Genomic DNA, 24365 nt, shown 5'->3' with positions numbered 1-24365 from the left:
ATTTAATGAACAGTTAAAATTATCAAAGCTATTGACAAGGAATGGATTGGAATATGCTCAAAATTGTAAGCTTTTTAGATTATGAGGATAAAATATGTGATATATCGATTCTGTTATTGAAAATTTGATTTTGTATTAATAATAGATTTATTACAGAAATACATTAAGGAAAAATTTTCATAACTTGAATTTCAGAATCAAATAGTGCAATCAAAATGCAAAATGCCAATTATATAGGGATTTCAAAAAGAGCTAGTTACTCAACTGCGCATGCGTCGCATTCGCGATCTAATTGATTTCGCGCGAAGTTCAAAATGCTAAACAAAGTTATTTTTCTTTTTTATTATAAACAATGACATTTTAAGTTCTAAAAATGTACATTAGGTCGAAATTAATTAATAATAATAAAAATTAGCAAAATGCATATTCGGTAAATAATATTTAAAATAACCAGAAATATTTAATTCAAAAATTTTCATTTTTGATTAAAAGTTGTTTGGTATATATTTCTTTTTAACGTACTTAAAACGATAAAACGATCTAATGAATGATAGGTTATTTCCCAATGATTTTCTTTGGAAAAGTTCGAAAATGTCAAGTTCTAGGGAGTCTTTTTGCGAAAAAACTTTTTATAATTTGTTAAGAAGTTTTATAGACAAAATTTTCTTCAAGAAATTTAAATTGTTCATTAAAATATTTTTGGTTATCATCCATTTTTTTCATAAAAACAAACCTTTTCTTTTCGTGCCTGTAGAGCTTCAATTCTAACTTAAAATAACTTAATTGGAAATTCAAAATATTAAGGTATATTGAATCTTATATTAAATCTTATATTAAATCTTATATTAAATATTATATTAAATCTTATATTAAATCTCCATTCGTGAATTACAAGAATGGATTATAATGAGACTGATCGTGTACCGATCGGGCACCAATGGGGCATCGATCGGCTGTCCCGACCTGGCCCCGATCTGAGCGTGTGTTCCATCCGCGATCTGTCCCCGACCAGGACTCCCGATCTGGACTGGCCTGGCCCCGATCGGGCCAGATCAGGATTTGTGCACAAAAGGAGAAGTTAAAATTTTAATTTTTTTTATGAAAATGTTTAAGGGCGATACTGGCTCAGACCCATAGATTCGGATTTTATTATTTAAAAATAACTAATTTAATAACTACAAATATTTTATTCATCAATTTTAATCTCATTTCTGTGTAGAAAAAGGTTCATATTGAGAAAGGTTTACGCCGCCAATCTGAGCCAAGAAAAGGCTCGTCTTGAGACAAGTAAACGTCGTCTTAGACAAGACACGGCTCGACTTGAGGCTAGTAAATGACGTCTTACCTGTTAAATAACTAGACTTAGATAATATAATTGATATTAAGAGGCAAATAATATCATTTATAACAGGTGTGTTTTAAAGAAGCACATTTATTTCTACAAATTGTAAGCGACATCAGAAACGGCATCGTATAGGTCATTGTATACTATCGCAAATTACGATTTCGTTCACGATATCATTTGCAACCACAGTGGGATTAAGGGCATGTGATACTTACAGCTTCCCCGGCTTTTTCCACAAAAATGAAAAATTTTTAAAACTGAATTCGGAGATGCTATAAAATATCATAAAGGACGTCCGCGGACTCTTTTTTGAGGGATGATAACAAAATAAAAATGCATTGTGCTGAATAAAAATTGTATGCGTATGCATTACTTTGGGGCTACGTAGTTTTTCATCTCTGCATTTCCGATAATCTGGAAATTATTTATAAAATAAACTTTTTTGATTGGTTGCAAACAAGGTTAGTTCCGGGAGATTAGTTACTATGTTTATTTGTAAGTCCAAAGTTTTCGGCCAAAATATTGTGTAGTTTGGAAGTAATGCTCGCATGAATTGTAACACACATAACCTCGAAATATACACGCACGTTGTTAGCAATATCAAAAATTTGTGGATAAAAAAAGGCAAAAAAAGTTTGCAGAGACGTCCGTTAACATGCTCGCTATCATTTCTCAGATTTTGAAGGCAAAATATATCTTATCCTAGGAAAAAAGCCGGGGAAATGTAACACTGAAAAAATCGATACTATTTCCTAAGCGCTATGCCAATTTTTTAAGACAAAATATTTATTATTCTAGAAAAAAAGCCGGGGGAACCTAAAACTAGTCAAATCGACAATTTTCCAAGTATCACATGCCCTTAAGCAGAGATATTATAAACGTACATCAGGTGCGGGTTTAGTTACCCGCGATAAATGTAGACGGCGCGTCCGGCGAAAATTGTCAGTTCCCCTCTACCCACCGCAACCCGTATTTAGCACCCATATCTCAGTAGGCCCCTCGATGCGCACTTATGGTAATTTAGCTCGGACATGAACCATTTAAATTGAAAGTAAATTCTCAATTAAGGGCATGTGACACAGCTAAATACCTATATTACCGACCTCACTTTATCCGTTCACTGAATGTTTTTTTGAACCTAAGAACTTTTTTTGTAAATAAAATATCGAGCTGAAACTTTGGGAAATGTATTAGAGCACAATAAAGTACGTTTAGGTACTGCATTTTGGTAAGAACTTCACTGAAAATTATTTCATCTTTTTTCTGAACCTCAACATTTTTTGAACGTTCGAACTTTTTTTATACATAAAATATCGGTCTCAAACTTTGAGAAATGCAAGAGCCGAAAGAAAACTACGTTTAAGTACTAAGCTTAATAATAATAGATGTAAAAAAATATGTTTCAACAATCAATTCTAACGGCATCAGCCGGTAACGTTGTACACGAAAATACGAACTCTCTAGAGCCTCGTCTAGTGACCGCCAGGTTTCGTATTTTCGTGTACAACGTTACCGGCTGATGCCGTTGGAATTGATGGTTGAAATATATTTTTTTACACCTTTAATTATTAAGCTTTGTACTTAAACGTAGTTTTCTTTCGGCTCTTGCATTTCTCAAAGTTTGAAACCGATATTTTATGTATAAAAAAAGTTCAAACGTTCAAAAAATGTTGAGGTTCAAAAAAAAGATGAAATACTTTTCAGTGAAGTTCCTACCAAAATGCAGTACCTAAACGTACTTTATTGTACTCTAATAAATCTTCCAAAGTTTCAGCTCGATATTTTATTTACAAAAAAAGTTCTTAGGTTCAGAAAAACATTCAGTGAACCGATAAAATTGAGGTCGGTAATATAGGTATTTAGCTGTGTCACATGCCCTTAAATTTTTTTTTCGCATTTATAACTTTGAAAAACATGGTTACTTTATTAAATGCCAGAGATAAAAGGCCATGCGTATTTTTTATTTCGGTTTCATATATTTTCTTCTAATTTTAAAATTATTTCTTCTGATTTATATTCTTTTATAAGTTATAATTTTTTCACTCTCTAATATTATATTTTTATTCAAACTGATAAAACCTTTAGTGCAATATCTATATATAGTTCTTTGATATTATTTAGTTTTTTTTATTGTCTGCAATTTCTATGGATTTTTTATACTATTCGTCTAATCAAGTTCTCGTATGTATTTTCCAATTTCTTAATTATTATATATTCTAACATTCTTACAAAAATATAATTATAATTCCAAGTGGAAGGAAAATTGTTCTTTCGATTTTTATATGTTAAGAAGGCAGTTATAAGCCAGATTACGTTTCGCATTGACAACAAAAATTAGACAAACAGAATTTCACTGGCGCATTCATAAAATATATCATGTTCCATAAAATATATTTTTTTTAAACTGTTAAATATTATAATTGATACAGCTTACTTGAAATATTTACGTAAGTTATATGGTATACGTTTTAAAATGCAAATAATATAAATTTTATCGTAACATTTTTGTAAAATTCGAAAAAATTGCCTCAAAATCTTCCAGATTTTCTTTTACAATTTTATCAATCATTTAAAATGTTTTGACATATTTTTAGGACTGAAAAATCTCGAATAATAAAATTCTCGACACTGTGAATTTCCTGAAATTATAAAATGCCGAAATCTGAAAATCCCCAATTTAAACATTCCAGAATAATAAAATTCTGGGCAGTTATTTAATCTTCTTTGACTAATACAAAGAAGAAGAGTTTTGGACAATAGAAACAATAATCTTATTCTAAAAAAGGCTTTCATTTTTATTTCGTAGATTGAACTGTCACATAAATTTTAACAATATTATAGTAGAATATTATTATCCAGAAATCCACCAGGAATAGATCAGGGAGGAGCAAGTATTGACTTGTCCCCTCTGAAATCGAATGATCAAATTCATTAGGTCGTTTTAGTTTCTCAAAAAATGAACCTTAAATATTTTGGAAATAATGTATGTCTCTATGAAATATTAATAATCTATCCAAAATCTTTGCGAAACCTTTCAAATCTTCGAGATATTTTTAGGAAATTATTTTAATGTTTGTGAAATCTTTGCGAAATATTTCAATCTTCGGAAAATCATTGAAATCTTTATAAAATATTTTTAATATTTTTGAAATATTTGGTATATTTTTTAAATTGTTGATATCTTTGGGAAATCATTGAAGCCTTTGTGAAATCTTTCGAAAATCATTGAATTCTTTTTAAAATATTAAAAATTTTTTAAGAATATTTGATAATATTTGTGAAATTGTTTAAATCTTTGCGCAATATTTGAAATCTTCGAAATATTTCTGAAACATTTGTGAAATTATTGAAAGTTTTGGGAATCATTTATGACTTTGCGAAATTTTGGAATCTATTGGAAATCTCTGTAAGATCTTTGAAATCTTTTCGAAATATTCGAAATATTTTAAATGTTTTAAAAATATTTTTGAATTACTTGGTATGTTTTGGAAATTGTTTAAATCTTTGCGAAATATTCCTAATCTTTGGGAAATCATTGAGTTCTTTATGAAATCAGGAAATCTTTGAAATATTTTTGAAACATTTGTGAAATTATTGAAATCTTTGAAATATTGTTGAAATTTTTGGTCATATTTGTAAAAATGATTGAAATCTTTATGAAGTCTTTTGAAAATCATTCAAGGCTTGGTGACATCTTTTTATTCCATCCAAAATCTTTGCGACACTTTTTTGAACTTTTGAAAATCATTCTAATCTTTGTGAAATCTTTTTGAAATATTTAATAAATATTTGAAATAATTTTGAAATATTTGGTAATATTTGTAAAATTATTGAAATCTTTGGGAAATCATTGATGTATTTGTAAAGTATTTTAATTCTATTCCAAATCTTTTCGAAATATGTGAAACCTTTTATACCTTTGGGAAATCATTGAAATATGTCGGAAATCCTTGGAAACATTTGCGAAGAAACCTTTGAAAATTTGTTGAAATATTTAATAATATTTGTTAAATTATTGAAATCCTTGGGAAACCATTGATGTCTTTGTAAAATATTTTTAATTTATTAAAAATCTTTGCGAAATATTTGAAATCTTTGTGAAATATTTGCCATTTTTTTAAACATTTTGAAATATTTCCAAAATATTTGAAAAGAGTGGAGTATTTGAGAAACCATCATCTTATTATTTTTCAGTCATATTAATATTCATTTTTCATTACTGAATAATAATTTACATGATTTAATTTATATCAAAATCAAAACGAGATTATAAACGTCTGTAACCATAGAAATGGTATATTTTACAATAGAAAATTAATTATATAGATATTTTTTTATTTTTACATTGTCTTATATTTATTATTATTACTTATTCATGTATTCACTTATCAGTTGCCTAGTTTTCAAAGTTCTCTCTCGAATTTAAAAGTCGAAGCAAATGTAAATGTCAAAGAATCCTCATAAACGCCATCAAACGTCTGTTTGTATAATGATTTTCGCTGAATTTCCCATCGGGATCCCCTCTGTGATTTATGTCTACACCGTCCTTAAAGATAGTGATTTTTTCGGCATGACTTTTAGGGAAAATGAAATTTTGGACAACTGAATGCCTACCCTCCATGAGACTGCGCCCTAAAATATTACTGAAATCGAAAATTCCCCACAGAAAATTGCTAAATTATAAAATATCCAAACTAGAAAATTTCTGAATTTAAACAATAGAAAAAATTCTTGTTCATTAAAGATTATTTATTTATTTAAAATACCATAATCAAATATTTGTATCAAATACATTTTTTTAATGTTTAAAATTTTGAAAATTATGTTTTGAAATTAAAAAAACAATTATAAAAAATATGTATGTTACTGCATCCCGTGTAGAAATTTCCCCGGTTGGCTCTAATACAACAAGGTTTTTGGTCGGATCCCGGCTGGGTTACCCCTGGTTGGGTTTCATGGACAGTAACCGGGCGGGAGCCGGTCGGGCTACATTTTTCTCGAATCACGTAGTCCGAGGCCGGCCGGTTACTGGCCAGGCTAACCCTGGTTATATCCCAAAGTCGGGAGCCGGCTGGGCACTGGTCAGGTTAATGCTTTTGTAGAAATTACGCATTTTTTAATAGCCGTGATATTATCAAAGACGTAATTATGGATGCTAGATGAATTATCATTTGAAAATTATAATTTAAAGATTTATTAGATCAGTGAAACAAAAATGAGCTTTTTAAAATTGCTTTTAAAAAAAACATTAAATTTTTCCGAATAATTTAACATTTTAAATTAAACTGTTATCGATTCTGCTATGTGCAATAACAGAAATGATACAATTTTTATAAACTTCTCTATATTCAGACAATGTTTAGCCTGCACAATTTCAAATTTACCGCCATATATAGCGCCTGCTGTGTCTATCGTCTGCATAGACACTCAGTAATTTTCAGTTTCGCACCTGGAACGAGAATGCTCCTTGCACTCACGTCGCGTCGTCTCTTCGAAGTTCGCAAATAAAATCGAGACTCGTAGTTAAAATCAACCTTATTTCAATAATTAGTTTGAATCCCCCACTTAGTGCGTGAATAATTATTACTTTTAATTAAAATACAGTCTTGTGTAGACAGTTTTTACTTTCTTCCTTCCTAACCTTAAATCACCACGGGACTTCCAAATTTCTATGAGATTCTATCATCAGGGAATAAATTTCTACTTCAAGTTTCTTACAAGAATTGGTTCACTTGATTTGACTTTTAAAGTTCACCGTAATCTTTACGATGAACCTTAAAAGACAAAACAAGTTAGCAATTTCTCGCCTGAAGCAACATTTCTTAACTGCTTTTTGGCCGGATTACCCGGCCGGTATTGAAGCCGGGATCCGACCAGTTTACCGTGACGTTTTTAGCCGGATCCCCTGACCAGCGCCCGGCTTAAAACGGGGCTATCCGGCTAGGACCCGGCCGGATCCCTGATTGGATTCCTACACAGGATGAAAAATGTTATTTGATAATGTACATAGTATCAAAAAAAAAATTAACAATTATTATTCCTTTAAATTCAAACAATAATTTAATAAAATTATTTAATTATTGTATTTTTAATAAATAAATAATATTGATCGAATTTTCTTTTCTTCATGTTTAAATTCGGGAACTCCATAATTCGGGGATTTTTTACTTTGCACATTTTCTGTCTGAAATTTTGCAATTCCTTTTAAAATGTCATTTTTCAAAATAAAAAGTCAACATTTAATTTTGAAAGCATCAAAGGTATTAATTTTTTTTTTAATTATTTCAAATCTTTTAAAATGATTTTTGAAATTTTTCGGAACTTTTAAATATCTTTTAAACGGATTCCAATTTTTTATAACATTTTTGTAAAATCCTACAGACAAAATTGTTTCAAGAGCTTCTAGATTTTTTGCAATGTTGTAAATATTTCGAAATGTTTTGGAATATTTTTAAACATTCTCTTTGAGTTATGGACTTTTTCGAAATAAAAAAATATTTTAAATCTTCCTAGAAATCTTTAAAAACAAATTTTTTAATTTTTCAAAATTCTTGAGCTCAATTTTTTTCTTTAATTTGAAATATTCAAAAACGTACAGGTTATTCGATTTTTTTTAAATTAAACATTTTTCAGGTATTCTTTAAAAATTAAATTACAATACTTTTACTTTCAAATTACAAATTAAAAAGTAGAAAAATTATAATTGTAAAATTTAGAGTTTAAATTTATCACTCAGAAATGGGGACAATTCATTTTTTACCTGTTTACTATTGAAAATTGTTGTTTTTTTATTCAATTTCCAAATTGAATATGTTAAAAATGGAATATTTCGTACTAATATAATACTTCAATAAGATTTTGAAATTGAATAAAGGTGTTCATTTAAGAATCTGTTAATTTGAAGTGATTTTTAAATTGAACATTGTTTGTGAAGACTCAATCGAACGTTTACACTTGTGTCACTGTTTTCAATTTTTTACTACGTTCAATTTTGAAATTCACTTTCTTTTCGCGATTTTTCCTTGTCGCGAGTCTGGCTCAATTAAGAAGAACTTTTTTTTAATAATAATTTTCGGTTCTAACTTTCGGGACAATCATTTTTGTTCTTTAAGATATTTTCTACAAATCTTGTTGATAATTTTTTATTTTAAGAAATGTATGTAAAAATTATGATATTTTTCTTTTTCTGTAATAAAATTGTTGCAATGAAAGCGTTTCGAAGAGTTTCTTTTTAATGTTTCGGGAAAAAATGAATATTCATAGGTCGGCCAAGGTTTTCTTTTTAAATTTCGCTTACGTCTAATTTTTCCGCTTTTTTTTACTATAGTAAAATTCAGGTTTGTATCTTTGGGTGAAAAAATCCGTTCTATAGTTTGACAAAATTTTCTTTATAAATCAATATTTTTCACAGAAAATTACCCATAGTGACCTTCAATTATAATTTTATAAATATGAAAAACCCAGATTTCAATGTTTTCTATGAAAAACACAATCAATGAGTGACATAACGAAAAGCGGAAAGAATAAGAGTCAATTTATCCAGGAACAAGCACTTTGAACAAAACTGACCTTGAGCGAACATTAAATATATATTTTTTAAAGTTGACCAAAATCAGGCGCTATATACTTTTAAAAAATTGGTCAGGATGCCAAATTATCAAAAAAATAAATTAATAAAACTTGAAAAAGCACTTTCTTAAATAGCTTTTTAAACTAAACCTTTGTTGAGTTCTTTCAGGCACTTCTAATTTTTAATAGGCCTTATTTCAAACTTATCTGAAGTTATACGATTTTAATTGTTCTGAAATAACGATTCGAGTAATAAAAGATGTTCATTTCTCATTTTGTAACTGTATACGATTTTATTTTCTAAGTAAATCATTTCAAATGTTTCAACCTGAAATTATCCAACAATTTCAATGCAATCATTCTTACATATTTAAATGCCTTTAAATTTTGAATTATTCAATATACTGAAGACTACAAATTTAAAACTTTAATCTGAATACATTGAATTTAAACTTTTTACTTTTTCACGTTGTAGCAATTTCAAATCCCAGAATAAGTTATTTTTTGCGCAACCTATAACTTATAACGAAAATTGTGAAAATTCAAACAATAAGCCTGTATGCTGAAAATGAGGTAAATTTTAACGTTGAAATTTGAGTTGTTAAACTGAAGGCTGAAAAATCTGAAAATTTTACAATAAGTGTTTTGTAAATTGTATTGGTAGCTTAAAAGAGTATAATTAGTTTTTAAATTTTCAGACGTTTTTCTTTTTTACTACCTAGAGGTCAAAAAAGTCTCCAATTTTTTTGTATATTAATCATTTATTTTCTGAGAGATATCCCTATTTAATTTACCCCCGTTTATCAGTGACTGAAATGCATTAAGAAAAAATCGCCAAGACTCAAGGATCAAAATTGGATGAAAAGTTAATTTTTAAATTTTTAATTGAGATTATCTTTATAACTTGTGATTTCAAAAATTTGTATATACATTTTTTTAAATAAATACTGTAGGAAAACCAGGCGCAAATCCACAATGGTGGCAAAACGGCGAACTACCCCCCCCCCCCCCCCCAGGTGTTTTTGACTTACCGTAAAATGGTACGTATATATGTATAAACACAACCTGCGTACACAATTTTGTGATGCCTCCCCCTCCCCGGACACTTCTCTGGATCCGCGCCAAGGGAAAACATCGACAAGATTCAGGTGCCGAAATTATAATTACAGCGAATTTTCTGTAATTTTACAGGGACGGCTCAAATACATGAAAAAAATCTAATTCCCGATTCGGTAAAACTCTCTCTGTCTCGAATAATAAAATTCAAAAACTAATCAAATTCCCGAACGGTTTATAATATTACCGAATTTGAAAATTTTTCAAATAATAAAATTCCGTATATAAAATTGTTTCTTAATCAATATTGTTTATTCATTCAAATTACGATAATTAAATATTTTTATCGAATAAATTTTTGTTTAATATTTAGTGTTAAAAAGTTATTGTTTAAATTTAAAATAAAAATAATTCTACAAAAAATGTATAGAAAAATTGATGTAAAAACACTTGTGCCTTAAACGGAAGAAAAATTCTCTCTAAATTTTCCTCCAAGATGATAACATTTTCCAAACAAATTTTGCAGGATTTAAATCAGCACTAATTTATCTCAAAATTTCTTTTTAATTTTTTAAATTAACAATTCGATTTTCGGAAGATTTTTTGTAATTTAAAAAAATACCATGCATATTTTCAACTAAAATATGTTACCCAGAAATATGTTTTTTTTTTAATTATTGTTATTTTAAATTCAAACAATAATTTTTAAAAACTTTAAAAATTAGAAAATTTTTTTCCTTGGTGTAAGTATTTGATTGTTTCAATAAAAAAATGCATGAAAAAAATTATCAAGTACAAATTTTTTTACTACTGGTTTATCTCGAAACTTCCTTCTAGTTTCTTTTTTTTAATTAAATAATTATATTTTTTGAGTAAACTTTTTTTACAATTTTTTAAAAAGACTATCCAAAAAATCTGGCCCAAGCTTCAGATCTGAAAAAATTGAGTCTATTACTGCTTTACCGTCATATTTTACGAAGAATGAGAAAACAAGAATTCGGCTTCGTAGTACGGTGAGTACAGCACCTCGATAGGGCAGAATATGTGATGTCCTATATATATAGTTCCCCCACTCTGACACCGCGTACCGCATCTACGTTTATAATATCTTTGGATTAAGTGATTTTTTTGTGTCAAAATCTTTTGACAGAAATAACATGGAGGGATAAATCTTATTGGAAGTTGTAGATGAATATCTGCAGAATATAGATCAAAGTTGATAGTTTTTAAATAAAATTTTGATTGTCGATCGCCATGAACGCTTAGGTATTAACTTTTATACGTGCTACACATTTTTTCAAAGAGAGTTATGCATGCCGATTTCAAATCCGGTTTTAAAATTACTCTATGACTTCAGAGTTTGAAGAAAAAGCGATTGAAAATGCTATTGGAAATCTTTAAGGTCTGAATTATTTCTACGCAATGAAATTTTACCATTCGTCGTTTTTAAAGGTTTTTGGGGTCGCTAATTTCGAACCCGAAGTCAAATTGTTAAAATTCAAAATTGCGAATCCAATATGGCAGATGAATATCCTAAAATGAGGCCAAAATCTCTAATAATTACTACCCAGGGATTTTTGAGGTCGGTGATTTCGAATCCGAAGTGAAAATGTCAATATTAAAAATGACGAATACAATATGGCAGATAAATATCCTAAAATGAGCTCAAAATTTGTAATAATTACTACCCAGGGATTTTTGAGGTCGGTGATTTTAATTCCGAAGTCAAAATTTTGAATTTAGGCTTCGGGTTCGAAATCAGCGACCCCAAAAACCCCCGGGTAGTAATTACTAGACATTTTGGCTTTCTTTTGGGATATTTGTCTGCCTTATTGTATTCTCAATTTTGAATTTTGCCATTTTGACTTCGGATTCGAAATCAGGGACCCCAAAAACCCCTGAGTGGCAATTATTAAACATTTTAGCTTCATTTTAGGATATTTGGCCGCAATATTGTTTTTGCCATTAAATCTATTTAACACAGAAAAAACTAAGAATAAAATTTGTTGCAGGGCATATTTTAGAGCGCTAAAGTTTCGTTTAGCAACTTTGCGCCATTCAAAAAACATGTGTTTGTCATGGAAAAACAAAAGAAAGTTTAACCGATATTTGTGTAAAGTGTATCCTGTGAAGTTAATTTTTGTTGCAGAAAATCTTTCGTCGGAAATCGATGTAAAGTTTATCTTCTGTTTTTTCTGTGAAACTAGGCGAAATTATTACTTTTCGACCATTTTATTGATGTGAAATAATTTTTTTTTTAACTTTTATCACTTACAAAGTGAAAAATAGTAGAAAAAAGTTTTTATTTCTTTTATATTTGTATTTGTCATTACCAAAAAGTTGTGAAATTTCGGTCCATGATCCCATCATAATAAATAATAATAAATAGCACCCACTTCCAAGATTTAATTGATTTTTGAAAATAATACCAGGATAAATTACTTATATGAAAATAATTCTAAGCAAAGTCAAAAAATTTGTGTTGCTTTTTTGTTAATGATTGATTATAATATAACTCAAATTTCAACATTAATGACATGTGCCCAACCACAAATTTGCGCATAAAAATTGATAGATTTCTGATAAAAAAATTTGTTACTGAATTGTGCTTATAGGACTTATTTGTAATAAATATGTCAATCATCCACCGTCTCAATTAACATCTTAAAACTATACAGATTATTCAGATAGAGAGTGAGACAGAGAAGTTAAATGAGCTTGCTTGAGGAGCAGTTCAGGAAATTAGAGTGTAGGAGTAAAAATAAGAAAAAGACGGGAGTAAAAGATGTAAAGAAGAGGATCGATACGAGACTACCGAAGGAAAATGAGGAAATATATGCATACGATATAGAAATAAGACTAGAAGAGGAAGTCAAAGCTCAAAAAAAGCGAAATATAGTAATGAAGGGAATAAACGTAGAAAGCGTTTCGGGAAAGGAAGAAATGGAAAAGCTGAAGAACGAAGTTGAGGCTCAGATAAGAGTAAAGGCTTTAAAGGTGTTGGAGAGAAAGAGAGAAGAAAAACACGGGTGTGTTCATAATTCAAATGGGAAGCGAGGAGGAGAGAGAAATTATAGAGCGGAAAAATACGCTAATTGGTAGGAGTGAAATAATTGAAAAGAACTTGACATGTAGAGAGCAAGAGGAAGTTGATGATCTAACGGATGGCATGGATAGAGAAAAGAAACGGGGGGATCTGTAGATAGAGAAAGATAGGATGTAGGTGAACAAGATGAAGTGGATCTGGAATGAAGAGAGAGAAGAACTGAAAGCAGAGAGAACAATGCGAAAGAAAAGGATAAAAAAGTTAATGAGAGGAGAAGAGACGAGGTGGGGTTTCCGACATATAAGAGAGATTGAGCACAGAGTGGCGGAGGGGAAAAGACAAAAAGATAGGAGTGAATAGAGCGAGGGAATAATATGAGAGGCACAGGAGAATGGGCGGAATCGTGTCAGGGGAGAAGAACAGATGGAGGGGATAGTAGTGAGAAGAATAAAGATAGGAAGAGACAGGGTGGCCATCGTTTGTATGTATAGAAGGAGAGGAAAAGAGGAAGGATTAAGTCTAATAAGGGAATGAATGGAGGAAAGGAATGAAAAGTTGGTGTTTACAGGGCGAGATTTAAATGCTTAGACAAGAGAGTCAGGGGAGGACGTGTGGGATGAAGAAAGTAGGATGTTTCGAAGAAATTCGATTCAATGGCAGCTGGATCGAGAGGTTGAAACTCTTTTGAACCTGTTAGGAGAAGAGCGGTGGATTATTTGCAATAGAGATCAGAATGGAATCAGCATAGCAGAACACAGAAAAACGCTGGGGTTAAATTTGTTGCAGCTCAAAATTCAATGGTCTCCCAATGAGCATTGGAAAGAGTTTTCAAGTCTCAAATGTATTCCTCTGAACGTAGGCGCACATCTGGGCATCTAGGGGAAAGTATCATTTGGAGACTGAATTTTGGCTCATGCCAGGAGTTGTGGACTGCTGAACCGCACTGTCAACCACCTGAACACCTGTCAAAGCAACTATTCGCTTTGTGATATTATACTAAATAATTGTTAATAAGGAAACTAATTGGAATAATATTTGCCTAATTTTCAACTTTATTTCATTTAACAGTGCGTACTAGTCAGTTGGAATAAAATGATAACTTCCTAGTGCTACTTTCAAAAGTTAGGTTAGTCATGGCCGTAGATATTTAAACTAAAGCGGGGATGTGTAGAAAAAGTCATGACCGTCTATATACAATTAGGTATTTTCAGTTCAACCACCAGCTAACTTCACTTTGTTGAATACAGAAAATCTAAAGGAAATTTCTTCGAGCGAGCAGGGATCAATTAAGATGCAGACGGTCACGACTTAGTTTTTACATCCCGGCTTTGGTGGTTTGAATGTCATGTAGGTTTTGACTAAAATAAGATTCGGATATTATATCACGTTAAGTCCAATTTTTATTCCAAGAAACTAATAGTCACTGGTAAATAGGAGAAAATTAAAATTTAGTTAATTATTATAACTTACCAGCTTATCAATATCTATTTCACCCGAATAACACCCGACAAAATCATCTTGACAGGTGACTGACAGTTTGTAGAGGACACTTCACGTTTCTCTGGATGAGAAAAAACAGTGTCTAAATGATGCTTTTCCCCTAGATTCTCCGAATGAACTTGTGTGGCTCAAATTTGTTGCAACTCACTTGAACACCGATTTCGGCGTACATCGGAGGATCGACGATTTCTGTGAAAGAAGGAAGGCACTAGAGAGAGGGGAGTAAAAATGAAACATGGGTAACTGGAGAAAGGATATGTTGAGAGAATTTAAAGAAGGAATAGAGAACGAGGAGATTAGGAGCTTGGAAGGGAAAGCCGGTAACACGCAGATACAAAAACTTAAAGAACTATCAGAAGAAAAACACAAAAACACAAAACACAAAAAGACAAAAACAAAAACTAAGAGAACTAGCATTAAGGAATGTGTAAAGAAATAAAGGAACGGGAAAATTGGTAATCAACCATTTAAAAGTAGGAAGAGAGAGCACGAAGGATTGTTAAAAGATAAAAGGCACTTGAATAAATGTAGGTATATGGAAGAGATGGAAATGCGATAAGGGAAGAAAGGTAGTGGGAGGTGATCTATAAGAAAAGAGGGGAAAGAAATGGCGTGAACGATCAAATCGAGATGGTTAAGCGGACCCGGTATTTTAAGCGACAGGAGTATATAACAGAGAATAACAGAGAATAACAGGAGTGGACGATATAGAGAACGAAGCTTTGTAATTTAGAGGGCAAGTGATGAGAGAGCAAATGTGAAGGATTTTTAACAAGGTTTGGAGAAGAGAAGACAGGTCTATGAAATAAAGGAAATGGTTAGTGTTGCCGTTACTTATGAAACGTGAAGACAAGAATGTGAAGGAGTATAAGGGAATCACACTTATGTCAATGGACCATAAACTATATTCAGAAATACTCGGAAAAGGATTAGAAAGGAAAATAAAAGAGAAAGGGATCATTCCACACAATCAGGCGGGCTTTAGGAAGAGGACGGAACGATAAACAACATCGACGTACTCAATTGTCTAGGGAGTACGTACTTAGGACGGAAGAAAGGGCAATCAGTGGCGATATTTGTGAATTTTAAAGCGGCGCTCGATTTGGTAAACAGGAAGATGTTATGGCATGTAATGAAAAAAGGGGGATAGATGAAGGTTTGGTTAAGAGCATAAAGGAGATATTGGAAGAGACTAAGGTAAGGGTGTGGATAGGGAAACAAAAAGGAGAGATTTACTGGACTGGCAGGGCGCTAAGACATGGGTGCCCGCTGAGTTCCCTGCTGTTCAGTCTCTTTTTGGCATATTTAGATGAGAAACTGGAAAAAACGGGGAAAGTTATTGGGAAGTAGCAAGGTATATTCTTTAGGGTTCGAGGAGTATGTGAGAATGAAAGCCTTAAAGGTGAATTTAAATAAGACGAAGATAATGTGTTTCAGGAAGAGAAAAATAAAGGTTGAATATGAATGGAAGATTTAAAGAGAGACAATGGAAAAGGTGGAAGAATTTAGTTACCCAAGTTTCTGATTTGAAGTAAAAGGAGAAATTTAGCTACAAGTGTGGAGAAGAATAGAAAAAGTGTTTCAGTTCAAACTATTATTTTTTAAACAATGAGAAATGAGCCAAAATAAATCACTTAAAAAATACAATACTATTTAAAAATTAATCCTTGTGGGGGTTCACTCATTATTATTTCATAACTAAAAAATCGAAGCAAAACTAAAGATTTTAGAAAAATTAACATTCTAGAATTACTATAAGAAGAAATAGTTATAGACAATAGTCAATTTTTTGAACAATGTTTGTTTACTTGCATTATTTATCACTTTACTAAGTAGATGGATAAACGTTTATTTTTCGGCCTGCTGGCCTTAAAAAATTGACTTGCTTACACTTCCCTTTTTTACAGAATTTTCTTACAACTACAGTAGGACTCGTCGGATCGGGACGGACCGGGTCTCCACTTTCGATCAGGCAGGTCACACAAACAAATCTAGCTACATCTCCTGCCAGTGACGTATCTTAAAATGTACAATGCCCTAAGATTTCAGTGGCCGTTACAAGCCGGTCAATTTTCATGCATACAACACAGACTTCCGTCGTGTGGAGTCAGCTGCGTTTTACGCGCATGCGCCCACCGATCACGGTCAGTGGAGAAGTTTACGAGTGGGGACTACGTCCCTCCGAGGATTTCGATTCGAAGAGTCCCGATACGACAGGTCCTACTGTACCTCTTACAAAATAACATCCACCCACACCCTATATCAAATCCGCTTGCTTTTACAGCCTAACCTTGTTCAAATTCGCTTTGTCTCGCCTCGCCTCTCATGCATGTCGCTATTTTCTCGCCATGCCTAGCATTGCCAGCCTCTGCCTCCGCAGCTAATACCTAATACTTATCTACTTTTTACAATATTTAGTTTTCTTACACCTACTTCCCCTCCTATTTACAATATTTCCTTCTCCATTTTTCTTCCGCCTTCCTTCCCTTCTTCTCCATCTTACCCAACACTCCCTTCACCCATGCTACTGCCCTTTTATCCCCCCTTTTATGCAGCAATACCTCCATGCTTATCTCACTTCTTTCCACCTATTCACACTCCTCCAACCAGTGCTCAACTTTTGCATCCCCCTTCTCGCACAATTCACACATCACTAGCGAACTAATGAATTTCATTCTCCTTACAAAATCATCTGCGAAAAACCTCTTTCCCAGCCCCCACTCCTGTCTCTTCGTCAGATTTGTCCTTCTCGCCCTCTTTTTTACATGACCATCCTTTCCCCCATTTCTCCGAAACTGAAAGCCTAGGTGCACAAACGCTTTCACCTCCTGTGCCGCTTTTCCCTTCCGCTACCACGCCCCTCTCTTATCTTTCCACCTTCTTTCCTGAACACCATAACCTTCAACTTGTCCGCATTTGCCTCTAACCTATTTTTGTCCAAGTATCTTGTCAACCTTCCCATCATCTCCTTTAAAGTCTTTTCGCTCGGATAAGCACGCCCACGAGGATATTCTCTTAACATTTAACCACATGAACCTCGTTGTTCTTTGCTGGAGTTGACTACAAAGGCAGCTGTTGCACATGTGTAGCGATCCACTCAACTCTCGCGCGCATCTCTCGGATCTCCTCTGAAGCTCTACCGCCGCGTCCTGCATTCCCCTTTTAGTTTTACAAAAATATGCCTGAGTGCCGTAACCATGCTCCTACCACTCGCGATTAAAATTGCAAAAAGCGTTGGGGTAATCGGGCACCCTTGTCTTAACCCCCTACCCATCCAGAAATCCTCAGAGATTAACTCCCCTACTCTCAACCTATCTTTCGTCTCCTCATATACCTCCCTTGCCCTCTCGATCAGGCCTCCCTCCACTACTCTCTCTTTCATTACCTCCCCCAACCTCCCCCTATCTACCGAAGGGAACGCGCCTTTTAGATCTACAAAAAACGCGTACACTTTGGCACCTTTTTTGGTTAGTTCTCAGTTCACTACGTGCTGCAAGACGTAAATATTGTCAATAGTACTCCTTCCCTACCTAAAGCCTGCCGGCGTCTCCGGCAATGTTCCTTTCCCCTCAACATCCTTCCACAGCCTATCTGCCAACATCATCGCGTATATTTTGTACGCCGTATTCATTAGCGTAATTCCTTTATAATTTCCCTGCCTCTCGCTATCCCCTTTTTTATACTGTCGTATGATCAACCCCTCCCCCCACCCTCTTTAGAATCCCCGCTCCATACCTTTTTCACTTTGCATCTTGTGTGCCAAACAGCCACGCTTCGTTCTCTACCCTGTACAGTTCTGCTGCCTTAGATTTTTTCAACTGCCTTATCTGCTTCTCTATCTCCTCGTCGTTCAGCTCTTCTCCATCTACCTCCCGCGTTCTTCTAATGCCCTCATCTCTCTTTGTGTATCTGATCACTGAAATGAATCTTTAGAAAATGTTCTCCATTCGTCACTCCCTATCTTCTCACTTATCCTCAAACTATGTTTCCTAACCCTATTAATTATCTACCAGACGTCCCCTTCTATCTTAAAGTACTTCCTGTACTTTTTTTTCATCCTTCTCTTCATGATTTTAAATTTCCTATCCCACCATTCCTTTCTTCTTCCTAAATACCTTCTTTTGCACACACCCTTTCACTTTCTCTTTCAAATCCTCCCTTATCTCATCCACCGACTCCTCCTCAAGGCTTACGTTGCCAAACTGCTCCTGATACTTCTCTATCGCCTCTCTCGTCCTGATGGTCTGATTCCACGCTCTCTTCCATAGCCAATTTCTCTATCTCCTCCCACCCTTGCATATTCATGATCACAAGTCTATCACCGATACCCACATCTTACTCACATACGTGTATTCCCTCTTCGTCCCCTGTTACCATACCATTCGCTACCGCCCAGCCTCTGTTCTCCATCCAGTCTCTTAGAATCCGCACATTAGAGCCCCCCCCCCCAGTACCACAATATCCTCATCTCTCTCTCCTAGTAAGTCGTCCACCCTATCTTTAACCACGTCCTCCCCCTCTCCCTCTCCATGAGCTTCTTCCTCTAATCCATTCCTAACCCCAGTTATAATTTCCCCACTAGCAATTCCTTTCCACTTTACTCTGACCACCTCTTGTAGCCTCCACCTATACCCCGTTGGCAACTTTGGCTCAACTCTATCCCATTTCTTTCTCTCTACTCACGTCTCTACCAGTTCAATCACATCAAATTCCTGAATACACCTCCATGAATACTCATATTTCTTCTTTACTCCTGCTACGTTCCAGTACAACACCTTTAACACTCCTCCACTCTGCTTTAACCCCCTCCCCCCTCCCTACTTCCAACGAAACAAATTCCCCTGCACTTCCTTCAACATCTCCTTCTCCTCGTCTTCACTCCTCTCATTCCTAGCCTTGTCATTTAGCATTCTCTGCACATCCCTTTCCTTCCTCGTAAAATCTTGATCGATGAAAACCTTCTTGACCTTAATCCTATTTTTGTTACGGATTATCCCAAATTTTTCTTCCCAGCTCTTCGATTCTACCACAGCTCTCCCACTTTCTCCTCTATCACATTCTCCACCCTCTTCAAAATACGTTGCTTCTCGCCCTCCACCCTGTCAACTGCTTCCATTTCCGACCTGCCCTCCACCTTCTCAAGCCTTTTTTCGCCCTTTCCTTCCACACCATAATCTCTTCTTCCACATGCTTCATTTTATCATCTTTTTCCTTCCTTACCGACACAACCTCCCTCTGAAATCCTTTTACTTTCCCCCTCAGTCCTTTTACCTCCTTTTCCCATCCTTCATCTCTTTCTCTCACCTTGTGTTCGTACGTTTTTTTTAAAGGGACTCTCTAACGTGCTTTTCTCCGGACTCTCTTTCCTGTCCCTTTTCTTCTTCAAGAGATACTCCCCCTTACTTGCGCTGGACGCTCTTTCCCTTGCAACGTCGCTTTCTTCCCTAAGAGTTTTCCCTCTCCCTGATGCGCCACTCGACACCGGACCACGCACAGCTGGCCGTCATAGCCTTCTGGAAATTTTCTCCCCTATTCAACGAGAGAACGAAATCGGCCTTGTTGTTTTTTTCTTAAGGAAGGCATCGACCAATTTTTTTCATCGGTGTACAGTCAATCGCTGTTGAAGAGAAACACAATTTTTTCAAATAGACTGACCCAAGTGCTCTCTGAAATTTGTTATAACCTTCGTTAGGGCTACCACTAAACCCTTGCCTGGGGGAGGGGGGGGGGGGGGGGGGGGGGGGTCCTAACCTAAATTTCCCTTTCTTTCACAAGCTGCGTGCAGAGAAAGAAATTTCGTCTTTTCGGAATTTCGTTCTCTCGTTGAACAGAGGTATACCAGCATTGCCATTACTCTGGCCACCTCCCGTTCTTCAGTCGGTAACCAGGCTCGATCAACTCAATAAGGGAAAAAGGCAAATTTTGAAAACTTTGGCGTGGGGGGTTGAGATGCAGGGAGGGGAGTCAAATTACATCTCTTGCCCATATTAGATGGCGCTGGCGCTAAACGCCGAGGGCCACGCGCGTGCATGCAAAGTAAATTTTTGTTGTTTGCTGCATGGTGCACTGGTGCAGAGTTGAAAAAGTTACCGTATGAGACTATAACCTACAAACGGGTTTTCGTGTGCCGGTGTCACTTAGGTTCTTTTCATAAAAATAAGGGCAAAATGAAGTGAGTAAGACACAAAAAATGAGAAATAGAATTCTAATTATCTTTTATTTCTCATTTTTCGTTTCTTATTTGCTTCATTTTCTCTTTATTCTTCGTTTTTGGTTAATTATTTTGAGATTCAACACATATAAGAATGGGCATATACATATACATGCACCAACTCACGGACGCTCAGCGAAGTTCTCCTGTCCATGGCAGAGTGCGCTGAATGTCACCTATTATTTTCCGCAGAGTTGACGGAGCCTGGTCGGTAACTGTGACCTATCCATGCAAAAAAGTACGTACTGTAGCCAACAGATTTCTCTTAAGGCCGCGGTCGCTTACCGTCCACATTTTCCCTTTCTTTGCACTATTTCACCCCTCAAGCCGCTGCAGGCACCCTTTTCTCTTCCCTAACATCCACCAGCACTCCGAGAACCACCCTTGTCCACCGAGAATATCTAAACTCCTGACCACAAAACTACCCCGCTTCTTTATCAACCTAACCTCATTTTCCCTATTTAGCCAAATACCACCCCACAACTACTACAATGAAAATTAATTTTTAACACCCCAATTCACCTTTTACAAGCCTACTATCCTCCTAGACTTCCACCCTCGCATTCCACTTTTTACTTAGTAAAGTAATGGACACATCCCATTACTTCACTAAGTAAAAAGTGGATAAAAAGTTAAAAATTTCAAAAAACGGCAACTATCTACCAGTACTATAGGAGAAGATTGTGATAATCAATAATAATTTTGTTCAAATTATTATGTTCGTTAAATTTCATTAATAATTACCACATTTTAAGTTAAAAGTAGACAAATAGTTTTCAATATTATAAAATTCGCAACTTTCTAGCATTATTCAGATTGAATAACATTAACAATAATAATAAATTGTTTAAACAATTATGTTTTTTAACATTATTTCATTATTACCTGACTCTAATTGATAAGTGGACAAAAAGTGGAACTTTTTTTTTTAAACGCGACTTTCTGTATCTCTATTCTAAGAGAAAATTCCTAAGAATAATAACAAATTGTATAAAACAGTTAATATCATTATCGAATCTTCATTATAAAGTAGTATTTTATGTATTAGAAATAATTTGCATTAAAAAAACGCAAAAAAGACTAATTAGCTCCAACAACTTGTACAACCCATTCTTTCACTAATGGGTTTTTTCGGGAACCTACATACTTATGGGAGGGATATCCAAAAATTAATATTTTGTTCTTATCTTACGACTATTTATGAAGAGAAATGTTGAAGCTCAACTCGATTCAAATAATTATTGACGATTCTGAAAAATATTTACGTATTTTTCTTACGGGAAATACATGTTAAACTTCCATATCCTCTTCTATATTCCCACTACTGCTACGCTATACTCTATACATTCTCTCTCGCTCTCTTTATTCATGTCTGCTGCTTGTGCGGTGATTCGCAATTTCTCTAAAGATTCCTCTGTGATATCCCCACTGCTGCCGCACTGAACAAAACCTATATATGCGCGCTCCCTCTCTCTCTCTCTTTCTCTCTCTCTCTTCATGGAAATTTAAGAAAACAAATTTTGGACCGCCCTAATTAAAATCGTTGATTGAATTGAAGAAATCAAAGTTTGATTAATATTAAAATATCTATTTTCTATATTTCCTTTTTTCAATCATTTTTTCTATTTTCTATTTTTCCAACCGTATAATTTGAAGCCTCTTACCAAATTTTGACGCCGCTTCAATTGTTGCCATCGATTTCGCAACAATCATGAATCTTTCAAAGATAAAAAACAGAAAAATAAAACAACAAAAAAATACGACGGAGATCTTCCTCATATTTCAGGAAAAAGTGAGTTACAGTGGCAAGGCAAAATAAACTAAATGAAAATATCAACAAAGCTGCTCTTTTAAAGACTAAACATGAGATAGTGGGAAGTCCCCAGCGAATTGCATTAGACCCGTTACTATTCTCCTTCGTCATGCAATATGAGTAACAAAAATTCACGTTATTTTTTAACAGCATCGAGTTCTGTACTCTGCCTCTACAAATTCCACGAATTCAAACAATTTCATGACGGAAGTCAATCTGTCAGTAAAAACACACTAATCTTATCGGAATTTTAATTGCGGATGATCTAAAGGAAAAGATAATAAAAAGTGTATTATGCAGGAGTTTGTCTGCTTATAACAATATGTTTCTGTTATCATTGTCAAATGATTCTATCGGATAACAAATCCCACAATCAATTGTAATATCATTATGAAATTAATTACTTGATTTCTTGTTCTTATTTTGTAAATATTTTTTTTTCCTTTTTATCTCTTAGAGACGCAACATTTTTTTGGTAAAAAAATATATATAAGATAAAAATTTGAACAAATTTGTTAACTATTAACGAACAGAGCCTTCACTAGCCTATTTTGCGCTCGATGAAAATAAATAACTTTGCGCCCTCACATTGAACTTAAAGAAATGCCATGCATGTGTGTGTAATTAGGTCTAATAAAATTTTGAGCTAGATTGGCGATTTAGAAATAGCTTGTTTTTATTTAGATTACAGATTTCAACTAAGAATTTACCTTGTTTATATAAGAAAAACTTTTTTGATATTGAAAATATAACGATACGATATCTAGTGTATTTGCACGTGTCTTCGAAACGCGTCAATTGACCTATTGTTGAAACTTTTATGAACTACCAGTACCGATTTATAAAGTTAAAAAATAGGTTATTTTGTTTAGGGGCCGTACTTCACGTATGTAATGGATTATGGGACCTTTTCAAGATCCTCCCTCACCCTTGTAAAAAACTGTAACAAAATACCCCCCCCCCCTCCCCACGCTTTTCTTACTGTACGTAATTTATAGTTTCTAAAAATAATAATGTATATGACATGAGACTAATGGACATTTTTTGTATTTAAAATAAGTTTAGCAGTGTGAAAACTTTATTTTCAAAATTCTCAGACTTTCCTTTGAACATTTTTTTTATTTCTCCTGACCATTAATATTCCAATACCAACATTTTCATCTTTTAATATTTTTAACCCTAAAACGGTACACTGGTGCGAATTTGGCACCGTCGTTTTTGAAAAGTTGGTAGCATTTGATCAGACAGCTGTACGGGATTATCCCCACCACGACAAATATGACCGAGCCCCAAGTTTTCAAGCAGTGTTTCCATAACGTGGGATTTTTCGGCCCCCACCACTCTCCCATCTGGGAGCGATGCATTCAAACGTAGCGTGTCGGTGAGTCGGCTCTGCTAAATGTTGCGAAGACCAGCCTCGTGTAAAGCCAAAAATGCACGAGCAGGAACCCGAGCTCTCACGAATAACGATCTAGCTGCTCCTCAAATTTATTCAGGTTTTGAAATCCCAAGTTACCTTATAACCATTAGGCGTATTGCGAAGAGGCAAATATAATAGACTTTATGTACGATGGGTCTAAAATGTTTCAAATTTAGTGCTGCATGCCTCACTCATATTTTTAGTAAACATTTGATTTTTAACAAATGAAAAACAAATTTTCAACAAAATAGTTAAATTTTCAACCTAAGAAATTACTTTTAAAAATACATTTTTTAACTTAAACATTGTACGAGGGTGGATTGATAAGTTTCCGGCCTGACCAAGAGATGGCGCCACTAGGCCTACCTTGAGGTGGCGTTCTATAGTACCATCCTTAGATAGCTT

At 34.0% G+C, this 24365-nt stretch overlaps 1 protein-coding gene across 1 annotated transcript in view; it reads right to left on the bottom strand.

The window, feature by feature from the left end:
• The window catches only part of LOC117175344, a 46222-nt gene extending 23680 nt beyond the window's left edge, over positions 1 to 22542 (bottom strand). The window contains exon 1 of the mRNA XM_033365051.1: positions 22392 to 22542. Coding sequence (XP_033220942.1) covers positions 22392 to 22506 — 115 coding nt within the window. The 5' untranslated portion in view covers positions 22507 to 22542. The remainder of the gene's footprint in view (positions 1 to 22391) is intronic.
• Positions 22543 to 24365: the final 1823 nt, after the last annotated feature.

Source organism: Belonocnema kinseyi, chromosome 6, assembly GCF_010883055.1.
Source record: "Belonocnema kinseyi isolate 2016_QV_RU_SX_M_011 chromosome 6, B_treatae_v1, whole genome shotgun sequence".
In the NCBI taxonomy this organism is placed as follows: Eukaryota; Metazoa; Arthropoda; class Insecta; order Hymenoptera; family Cynipidae; genus Belonocnema; species Belonocnema kinseyi.
The sequence above is the reverse complement of the archived record's forward strand: the minus strand, read 5'-3'. Positions and strand labels throughout refer to the sequence as shown.